At 36.8% G+C, this 12,013-nt stretch overlaps 2 protein-coding genes across 8 annotated transcripts in view; one reads left to right on the forward strand and one right to left on the reverse strand.

Annotated features, from left to right (window-relative positions):
* LOC110295270 (transmembrane protease serine 11E) overlaps positions 1–4,945 on the reverse strand; it is a 47,571-nt gene extending 42,626 nt beyond the window's left edge. The window contains exon 1 of the mRNA XM_021163757.2: positions 4,881–4,945. Within this exon, the coding sequence (XP_021019416.1) occupies positions 4,881–4,945 (65 nt within the window). The remainder of the gene's footprint in view (positions 1–4,880) is intronic.
* The window catches only part of Ythdc1 (YTH N6-methyladenosine RNA binding protein C1), a 130,435-nt gene that overhangs the window by 18,681 nt on the left and 99,741 nt on the right, over positions 1–12,013 (forward strand). The window lies entirely within an intron of this gene.

Here is a 12,013-nt window from a genome sequence, read left to right on the forward strand (position 1 = left end):
CTGTCCTCATACAAGAAAGAAAAGTCTACATGAAGTACTAAGCATGTTCATTTGCTTAACTTAGCCATCCCATAATGTTTAAGCATTTCAAGTCAACATGTACATATTAAATGTATAATGTTAATTACTAAAAAGGTCATCTATTTTTATTTAAGTTCTAAGAGTATTAATCATAACAACAGTTCCTGGGCCATGGAGTTAGCCCACACAAGTCTGTCTCTCCTTCTAAACTATGCAGAGAACACAGGTGCACTGGGAGGTCAGATTCTATCTCTAGCGCTGACTGACTCACCTATTCCTGTGGCCATATGCAAATTATCTATACCCGCAGAGCTGAGCTACCTTTGTAGAATGGAATTTCCATGCTTCCTGTTGCAGAGACTAATTTTAAAGAACACTTCTTGAATAACTGAAGCAGTCTTTGAAAATAAATAACTTTTTCGATCTCTTGGCACAGTAAAGACAATTGAACTAGTCGTAGAGGGCACACATAGATGAAGAGAAAAGACCCTGTAAGGATGGGTCAGCATTCTGATTAAAACATGAGCCTTAGAGCCTTCTATACCTGCCTGTATTCATTTTCAGTTCTGTCATCCATTGCCAATGGAAAAAAAATTATGTCTGTGAGCATCCATTTCTCCATCTATAGAATGGGTACAAATTAGCCATACATTGTTATAAAGTTTAAACATGAGTAATGTTTTACAGTGGAAGTTGCTACATAATATCATACTCAAAGGATAGCAATTATTATTTTGTCCTAATCTGACACTGATTTAACTTTAGAAAAAGTGGAAAAAAAATCCCTCTGTGTTTACTTAAACAGCTTCAAAATGTACATATCATCTGACATCTTCAGATGAAATGTGGTGAATTACATTTTAATGATGCTTCAGTGGGATTTTTGATTTCTCTAAAACTACTTAGCATCTTAGAATTACTATTTGAAAACTCTGAGAACTCACCCTAGCATAAAAGCCAGGTATATACTTGGAGAACAGTCAGGCTTGCAGTCTTATTAGCATGATGTCTTAATGTATCTGCAGGCCACTCTCATTCTCAGCCTTTAATCCTTTCTGATCCCTAATCTACTGGTCTCAGCCCTGTGAAACTATGCCAGAATCAGCAAGAGTGTTCTTTCCATTTCTCACCCATTAGTTTCAATTAAGGAGCTCTAAGAAAGTATGCTGGAATAAATTGTATCTTGTTCTGTTTTCTTGAGCTGAGGTTTCAGTATATTGCCAAAGATGTTCACAAACTTGCAAACCCAAGCAATCCTACAATCTCGGCTTCCTGAAGGCCAACTCACCCAACATGAGGAACTAATGTAGTTCTTCTAAGCCTGTTAGCACTGATAGAGCCACAGACCATCCATGGAACCCATTTTTCCACATAATACCTCAGGAGAGCTACTCCACAACTAGGGAGTTGTATGTGCTATCACATTTGGGTATAAACCTCAGTGCTGGTGTTTCAAGTTATTCTCTCTTTACAATGAGCAATCTCATTTTAGAGGAAAAGACAGTGGCAGTTAATTCTGACCAATTAATTCATTTGTAGAAAACAGTCATGAAATCAAAGTGCTGTGTTCTCAGGCCACTGATCACCTTTAAGACAGTGGAGAAATGGAAATTGGTCATTTTAGACATCAGTAAGGTCCTCAGTTAATTGTTTAAAGATGATTAGAAAACTGTAGGTGAAAGTAAAATTCTATTTCAGCATTCCCATCTTAGCACATACGTAGACAATTTCATGTTGGCTTTATATACCATCTGTCTCTTGATCTACACATTCATGTTGTGTATATATAGGAGAGTCCTTAGGTTAGCACCTGTGATAGACATTCTGGTTTAGATAAAAGGGCCTAGACTTCCAGACTCCAGGTACAGATGCTAGATCTCACATTGAGCCTGGATCATTTGCACCACATCATCTTATCTTTTAAAAAGAGTGATAACAACAATCACTTGGGAGAGAATTACTCAATGGAATACATTTTACAAGATACACAATGTGAATCCACATCAGGCTGAATGCCAATGAAAACTTACTAAAGCCTTTTATGTGAGTAGGACTGATCTTAGCTGAAAGAGAGGTGAGTGCATGCTAAACCCTGGAAGCACAGACATGTCGCAACTCTGAACCTATCTGTTGACAAAAAAAACCCTTCCAATGTCACTACTGACTAATATCAGGGTGTGGCGTAGTTTTACAGTGGTGAAGTTTTTCCTATAAACAAGCCTATTTTGAAAATAGAAATAAGAACTGTTTCCCTGTTTAAACTACCCAAATATGTCTGTACTCGCCCTCAGTTTCCATACATTCTGAAATTACTGTCGCTTCCTTAATCATAACTGGGATACATAAATAAGTGTTCATCTCCCTGGAAGGGAAAGGTAGCCAGGGAGAGAGCACCGCCCATTACGATATAATTATATCAATTTAAATAATGCAAAGGTGACTTTGTTTTAATAACAGCTGTTCCATCTATGCTTTGTTTTTGCTCCAGTCTCACATGTTCTTTCCTTTTTATGTCTACTGTGTTGTTTTGGGTTTTTTTTTCTTTCTTTCTTTCTCAGACAGAAAATGGACTTAAAATTTCCTTTGGGTAGACGTTTAATGTTTGGCCAAATGTAGCTCAACCCCAAATGTATTAAGATTTATGGCATGAGGCTAAATAGCTATATTGTTAGTAAATGCTAATTGATTCTAATCGGAGTTACATGAGCCACTCTTTGATAATTTTATAATTAAAGTTGTATTTTTGTATGTAATTTCAATAATTTAGATTTATTATTATTATATTATTTAGATTAATTAAGATTTATGTCATGGGGCTAAATAGCTGTATTGTTAGTAAGTGCTAATTGATTCTAATCAGAATCACATGAGCCACTCTTTGATAATTTCATAATTAAAGTTGTATTTTTTGTTTCATTTGAAGATTACTCATTTCACTTCTGCTATCTAAAAAGTATATTAATTCCTATAAGTTTAATCCATTTACTTTTAATTCTCATTCTCATCAGTTATTGATAAACATATTTAAGAAAATGAAAATATTTAAGGAATACCTTCTCTTCCTTCCACACCTCTTCCTACAGCCTTACTCAGCTAGGTTTTTCTTTGATTCTCTTCTGTGTATGTGTATAAAATCTTTGCACTGATCTCTTCATGCTCAAAGGATATATAACATAACTATTTAAAGAAAATTGCAGGGTAAAAGGAAAACACTTCACCCAGTCCAAATTATTTTCTTACCCTTACATTTCTTAAACAGTGATTCTCATTTAGATAGAACAGGAAGAAGGCTGCCAGAATCTGGCAAAAGATGAAGGTGGATATAAAGACAACTCTCCAACATCTTCTTCCATGCTTTCTTATTAATGAGCCAAAGCCTTCAAACAGAAATTACCAACATATGTGTGTTCCTATTTCTTCTGAGCAATGTGTTAAAACACTTACCCAGCAAAGGTGTATGGTAAGCTGGATCCCTTTCCACCTCAGCCCATTCCCCTGATCGTTCATCCACTAGCTCTCCATTCCTACATAGTTTGCTCCGTCAGTCATACACTCTTCAGATCAGAAAGGTTTTTTATTTATTATTATTATTGTTAGTTGGCTAGGGATTTTTTGTTTGTTTACTTGTGAGCTAATCTCCATCCATTCTGAACTAGGACTTTAAAAAACTTAGCACATTTTCTGTTTGAAATTTAAAGATTAATTTTAGAAAGACAAATATCTGTAATGTCTCCTTCATCACAGCTTCTCTACATGTTTAGAATCAAGTTCAGAATCAGATCTAACGTAGACCAGAGTTGAGAAGCCAGGATGGCGAATGTGATAGAGACTTCTGTACTATTTTTTGTAGTTAAATTCTTAAAGTAAAAGAGAGGAAGAAGAAAAGATACAAAAAAAAATCATGGATTATAAAGAAATGTTTGTAAAAGGCAGACATCACTATATTTGTAAGATCTGTAGCTCTTAGTGCCCACTTTGTGAGACTAGAGGAATACTCAACTTCTCCTAAAATACATGTAGAACTACCAGTGAGAAAATTGGGTGTTTTCTTTACATAGCAATGGCACAGATTCCACTGAAATTTCTATATTTTCTTCTCACAGTATAAATGAAAGATTCTTATGCCTCAAAGTATAAATCAGAAGGGGTTTGCCAATATATCTGAGAAAACAAATTTTAATACAAAAACTAAAGAGGATCATTTTGATTCCATATTAGGAGATTAAAATGTTACTATTTAGGTTCTAACATTGAAAGAAAACAACAGCGAAGTTTAGTGTAGTCAGGTACACTGGTGCTTGATGTGTGTGTGTGATGCTGAGGATTGAATGCAGAATCTCTCACCGGCCAGGTGAATGCTTCACCCTTCAACTATTATACTTCCACAATTGGACTTATTTCTAAAATCTAATTTTAGCAATTTAGCTATTGAAAACAGTCATCTTAAATGGCTTCTTATGCTTCCAAAATATTTTATACTTTCTAATTTTAGACTACTTACTTTAGTAAGCAATTTTAACCCACATGATCGCCCATTTACATTTCTTGCGTATACTTTGTGAAATAAATGTATTTCTCTATAGAATCAATAAAGCCTAAGCTAGATAAAACATTGTATTCTTCCCAAAACAAGCAAGTACATTACTGTCTCCTTTACATTTTGGAAAGCTCTTCTGAGCTCGAACAGACAGCAAGAGGCAAAACACTCCTATGAATAGCACAAGAACCTGCTTGACAGAATGTCCTATAAAACCCCCAAAAGTGATCCTCCATATTAAAAACAGTCAGATATAGATCCTTGAGTGCCTTAGACCACTGTAGACCACAAGTTACTAGGCAGAAAGGAGACAGGAACTCACCGATACATTGCTGACCAGCAAGCTACGAGTCCAGTGGTGACTGGTCTGTGACTGAGTGTGTTCATCAGCTCACCTGTGGCTTTGTAAGCTAAAGTGAGGTGAAGAAAGAAGTCACTGATGATCCATACAGAACCAGTCTGACAAGCCTTGGCGAGTGTAGAGACTGTTTGTGTGACTAGTGTGACTGAGACGCTTTTTATAGGAAGCAACAACAAGAATAATTTATAAGCACTTTCTAGGAGTAAGGACTCAAAAGCTATCATCTGGAGCTACTTTTAAAGTATTAACAGGATGAAATTTTTGGATGTTCAGGTATTTAAATCCATAAAAAAGCAAAACTAAGAGTTATGCCTCTCAGCCTCCTGGTTCTTCCAGTGAAGAAACTGTGGTTTAATTGAGCTAAATGAACCGCCCAACACGGACTAACACCACTATATTTTTTTAAACTAGGCTGACACATTTTCTACTCAGTCAAGCATATAAATGAAAGTTTCCCCTTGGAATTAACTATAAGCCAGTGTTGGAAAAGCATCAGAGATTGGAAAACCATTAACATCATAAAACTATGTGTCATTGTTGCTCTAGAAAAGTCAAGCCATTCACAAATACTAATCCCCAATTAAGTCAGTCTGTTTCTTTCATTTTATTAGAATACAGCATATCGCCTAACTCACCCTTTCGTTTATTTCAGAAATTTGTGAATGTGTTCTTGTGAATGGAGTGTAAAGCTCTGTATGCTTGTTTGAGACATCGTCTGAAAGCTGCTTTCTTTCATCCCCACATAAAGCAGATTAGTTATTCACCTCTGTGCTCTCATGGTTTTATAACTCTATCATGCCATGTACTGTAGCAGAATTTCCCTTCTCCCCCCAAATAATTTAAATATGAATACAAGGAATTTTTGTCTATTGTCTCTCTACTCAGTCATAAAATTTTAACAGAAAAGAATCTGTTGTAGCACACATAGACTCTTAAAACTGCGTATGGAAAGGAAAGAACCCTGCTTAACTGTACTGCATAACTACTTATCCCAGGGCTGTTAAACAAGGGCAGAAGTAGAGAGCTGTGATGAGGAGTGGGGTTGGAGTTCCTCGAGAAGTACTGTAAAGACCTCTAAGCTGGGCAGACTGTCCTTGGGTCTTCAGAGATGTACTCCTTTTCAAATCCCTCCCATTTGAGTTCAGGGAACTCTGCAGAAGAGGAGGTAGGACAAGGGTAAGAGACAGCAGGAATGGAGGATACAGAGAAAACAAGGCCTTTTAACCATACTAAAACTAATACACATATGCACTCCCAGAGCCGGGTTCGACTAACAAAACCTCATGACTTCTATTCTTTCACCAAAACTACATTTCAAATTTAAATAAATTATTTATAAGTCTTAACTTATAAAAAATGGTTTTGCATCCATGGCTACACATAAACATAGAAATAAAGATGCGGAAGATGAGTGGACATTCTTCAACTTTGTGTAAACACTATGAGAACAGGCCTCAACAAAATCAAGCATTATTGGCAGGTAAACAGACTTAAATACATGTCTGTTTAAAGATATTGAAAGATAATCGCAATATGTTTGCCCTGTATTCAGGTCACCCAAAAGCCCCAGCATGGCCTGAGTGAATTCTGATCTCTAACAACCACAATAAAAACTGAGTAGTGTCATATACATGTAACCCCAGCACTGTAGAGTGGGAGGGTGTAACAGAGACAGAAAGACCTCTGGTGCTTGGTAGCTGGCCAGTCTAGTAAATTGATGAGTTCCAGGTTTATTGAAATACCCTGCCTGAAAAAAATAACATAGAGAGCAATAGAGAAAGAAGATACTTGGTGTTAACCTTTGGCTTCTATAAGCAAACACCTTGCTCACACATACCAAAACCAGAACACTATAGCACATCAAATTGTGTGATATAGTTCACAGCTTAGTAGAACTTGAAAATGACAGGAAAGGGGGGAAAATTAAAATGCTATAGTCTAAGGCTCCACTGAGTGGAAAATTCATGAATTTAGCCATTTCTATAGTTACTCTTAGAGTTGTAGGATATAAAAGCTATGTTAATCGTTTCAAATTGATCTCCAACAGAAACCAAAAAAAAAAAAAAAAATTACTTAGAGCATAATTTTGTTTTTCTTTTTTTAAAAGATTTATTTATTTATTTATCTATCTTATGTATGTGAATATACTATCACTCTCTTCAGACATATTAGAAGAGGACATCTGGTCCCATTAAAGATGGCTGTGAGCCACCATGTGTTGCTGGGAATTTAACTTAGGACCCCAGAAGAGCAGTCAGTGCTCTTAACTGCTAAGCCATCTCTCCATTCCAGAATTTTGTTTTTCATTCAATACTTTTTTCTTTGTCATTTTACTGGGAAATCATTCTCCCCTTACATTCTAAGCCTTGGAATGCCGCAAATGTTGTGCGAGCATAACCTTTTACCCTGGGCGTGAATCAGTTATGATTGACACAATCTAGGCAACAGTGAAATCAGGACTCAAGAGACTATCTGTGCAGGTGAGTCTACTGCAAGCCCATGGTAAACATATTGCATTACATAACAAGTAAAGTTACCAACTTGACCACAGGAATTTTTATCAGCCAACAAATCGTAACATTGTCCATCTATGCACATAACAATTTTACAGCAATGACCAACTGGTGCCACAAGCATCAGAAGTATAGTGCCACTGTGGCTAGTCAGGGGTGATATTTATCACTGCTTAAATACCCCCTCGGTCGTACCAAGTTCTTTAATGCTAGATAATATGATTAAATTTTAATGATAGCTGTGATACCTATGATTACCTATGATAATCTGATTAATTTCTGGAAGCCATTAAAATTATCCTGAAGTTATAGCACTCTAATAGGTTTTTTTTTTTTTTTTTTTTTGGTTTTTTGAGACAGGGTTTCTCTGTATAGCCCTGGCTGTCCTGGCACTCACTTTGTAGACCAGGCTGGCCTCGAACTCAGAAATCCGCCTGCCTCTGCCTCCCGAGTGCTGGGATTAAAGGCGTGCGTCACCACGCCCAGCTTTAGCACTCTAATAGTAAAGCAATGTTTCCTGCTGGGCAGTTTATTGGGATGTATGTTACAGGTTGACCAATATTGTTAAACTAGTGAGTGAATGAGATATCTGGATAAGCAAAGATGTCGCCATTTGTGAATCCATTCCCTTCGTTTTATGTATAAATGTATAGATGGTGTTAAAATTGAGAAATCAGACTGGGTGAAATCGTCTAGCAGGTAAAGACACAGGCCACAAAGCCTGCTGGCTTGAGTCTGCTCCTCAGGGATGAGACACTCCGCTGAAATGAATGACATCTTAGTCAAATCATCAGGAAATGCAGAAAAAAGTGGAAAATCAAATGTGCTCTAGATCTGGTTTAAGACATTTGCTTGATAGAGCTACAACTTTGGCTTTGAACTCCTTGGAAACAAGAATAGCATGGAAAACAAAGTTACACAGTTTCATTATTGAGAGAATAATGAAAAAAAAGACACTAGAAGAAAAATATCTGTCACTTAAGGTGATATAGGGATACTAGAACAAGTCCTGACTTTGAGCTATCCCTCCTCTCTCCACTACTTAACTTCTGTAGTTTTGCTCTGTAGTTGGGAGACAAGAGTGGTGAATATCTCACATATTCATTTGTATGTGTGTATAGGTATATGACCTAAGTCTTTTTCCGGTTCAATCCAGATCTATCTATCACTAACAGATGCTGGCCCTGGGAGATCTTCTGGATGATACATGTGGTTTTCTACAGACAGTGTTCACCTTTACTCGAGTCATTAATCCACTGTGGCTTTGATGTCAGCCCCTGTACCCACTTATTCCCCATCTGGAGCATCCCATTCTATAGCCACTGTCATGACTCTACTCTTCTCTTCTTACTCTCTAGAATTCATTTTCTTCTGATTTTCTTAGTATTCATTTTTATCACATCACTCACGTCTATGCTCAAAAAGCAACCACTCGAAAGAGTCCTGAACACTCAACAAAAATAGCCTTTTTCAGTATCTACAGTGATTTGACTTACCTTCGTTTTTGTTTGTTTGTTTGTTTTCATTTTGGGATGATATGAGGGCTGGATGTATTAAATACAAACTACGCTCTTAGTTGTGAACATGTAGCTTTTCCTAGGCTTACATGGTTTGCTACAATATTCTCTTAACATCCTAGGCAGCAGCAGTGAGGCACAGCCCTGAGTCAGATAGGCAGTCGAGAAGACCAGTAACTTTCTCTCAACAGCATGGTGCATTACTAAGCTATGATGCCTGGTAGGTCAAGTGTTTCAGGTGCCCTTTCTCTCAGTACTTTCAACTTTCATTGGGCTTTTGGAGGTGTTAACATTGTCCTAAATAGAGAAACATTTGTATCTCCCATTACTCTCCATCCTACAGCCTACTTTCTTTTCTAGATTTATATATTATATATTAATAAGATTAATATATTTATATAATACATGCATAGTTATGTTTTTATTTGTGTATAAATATAAATATTTTTTACATATGTATTATATTATATAGTATAAATATTATAGTATATATACTATATACTATATAGTGTATATGTGTAACATATAATATGTATAAATACAGTATAATACATATAGATTACTTCATTGGGATGCAGTCACTTCAAACTAGAAATGGCATTTACCCTTCCTCAGGTATGTACTCAGAATTTAGACCTTATATGAATGCTCTAAGAAAAGAAAGTACTTGTTTTATGGGCAAGGATATAGCTCAGTGATAAAATCTTTGCCTAAGCTGTACAATATTCCTTGTTATCACATCATTCATGTCTATTGGGTTCAGTCCTCAGCATCATACAATAAGAAAAAGATTTGTTGAATCTCTCTCTCTCTCTCTCTCTCTCTATATATATATATATATATATATATATATATATATATATATATATAGGCTAATATCCACTTATTAGTAAGTACATACCATGCATGTCCTTTTGGGTCTGAGTTACCTCGCTCAGGATGATATTTTCTAGTTCCATCCATTTGCCTGCAAAAGTCAGGTTGCCCTTGTTCTTAATACCTGAGTAGTACTCCATTGTGTAAATGAACCACATTTTCTTTATCCATTCTTCTGTCGTGGGACATCTAGATTGCTTCCAGCTTCTGGCTATCACAAATAAGACCACTATGAACAGAGTGGAACATGTATGTGCCCCTGTGGCATTGTGGGGCATCCTTTGGGTATATTCTCAGGAGTGGTATATCTGGGTCTTTAGGTATATCTATTTCTAATTTTCTGAGGCACCTTCAGATTGATTTCCAGAGTGATTGTACAGTTTGCAATCCTACCAGCAATGGAAGAATGTTTCTCTTTCTCCACATCCTCTCCAATATGTGTTGTCACCTGAGGTTTTGATCTTAGCCATCCTGATTGGTGTAGTGGAATCTCAGTGTCATTTTGATTTGCATTTCTCTGATCACTAAGGACTTTGAACATTTCTTTAGGTGCTTCTCAGCCATCCGAGATTCCTCGATTGTGAATTCTTGGTTTAGTTCTGAATGTTTCTTTGCATGCAGTCTATCCCTGGGCTGTTACAGGACTCCCTGTGTAACTGGATGGAAACCCAGTACATTTCAGGAAAGTGGACATAAGTAACACTTGTGGAGTATTTATCTTGTCTTGCCCTCTTTTTAGCACTTCCCATGAATTTGTTGGCCTAATCTTCACTACAGTATTGTACATTCTGTGTTATTAATTTTGTTGTCTCTTTGCTGAAAAAAGAAAAGAGATAAGGGAGCTAGAGATATAGCTCAGCAGTTAAGAGCACTGACTGCTCTACCAGAGGTCCTGAGTTCAATCCCCAGCATCCATCCACATGGTGGCTCACAGCCATTTATAATGGGATATGATACCCTCTTCTGGTGAGTTTGAAGACAGCAACAGTGTACTCACATGAAATAAATCTTAAACAACAACAGCAACAAATCAGAGATAAGAGTTAAACTAGGTCATACAATGACTTGTGAACTAGTTATGATTATGGCCAAATTTTAGTGTGTAGCATATGCTATTGACAACTGTATTCTAATACAGCATATATAACTTCCAAATCAATGGCTTTCCAGTTTTTTCTATTTATTTATTTATTTATTTATTTATTTTTGGTTTTTTTGAGACAGGGTTTCTCTGTATAGTCCTGGCTGTCCTGGAACTCACTTTGTAGACCAGGCTGGCCTCGAACTCAGAAATCTGCCTGCTTCTGCCTCCCAAGTGCTGGGATTAAAGGCATGCGCCACCACCACCCAGCTCTCTTTAATTTTTGATTGGTTATTTTATTTATTTACATTTCAAATGTTATCCCCCTTCCCGGTTGCCCCTCTGCAAACTCCCAATCCCACCTCCTCCCCCTGCATCTATGAAGGTGTTCCCACTCCCACCTCACTACCCTAGCATTCCCCTATGGTAGGCCATCAAGCCTTCACAGGACCAAGGGCCTCCCCTCTTACTGATGCCAGATAAGGCCATCCTCTGGTACATATGCAGCTGGAGCCATGAGTCCTCAGTCCAGGGTTTTTGATTGTTTGTTTGTTTGGTTGGTTGGTTGGTTGGTTGGCTTTTCAAGACAGGGTTTCTCTGTATATCCCTGACTGTCCTGAAACTCACTCTATAGACCAGACTGGCCTGGAATTCAGAAATCTGCTTGTCTCTGTTTCCCAAGTGCTGGGATTAAAGGCGGGAGCCACCACTGCCTGCCCTGACATCCGGTTTTAAAGTACTTTTAATTTAAAAAATAAGAACATCACTTTTATGAGCCAAATTTAGATTTATTAGGTAAAAATAAACGGCAGGGTTTATTAAGATAGAATATATTATACAGTAAGTTCTAAGCACAGGCATTAAAAATAATTAACATTTAAGAACATTAATATGTACCTAAGGCAAGAGATCTTCTTCAGTAAAAATGTAGGGCCACAAGGTGTTGATTGTAAATAACTAACCAGAAGACAAATATATATAAATTATTATCTAAATTGGAATGCATTAACTATTCAAGATTCAATGCTACAAAATCTTTGCTTTATTTTTAAATTTTATTTGCCTAAAATTTACACAAAAATCAGAGTGGAGAGATGTCTCAGTGGT

The sequence above is a fragment of the Mus caroli genome, unplaced genomic scaffold (assembly GCF_978045245.1).
Source record: "Mus caroli unplaced genomic scaffold, Mus_caroli_1 scaffold_4, whole genome shotgun sequence".
Taxonomy (NCBI): domain Eukaryota; kingdom Metazoa; phylum Chordata; class Mammalia; order Rodentia; family Muridae; genus Mus; species Mus caroli.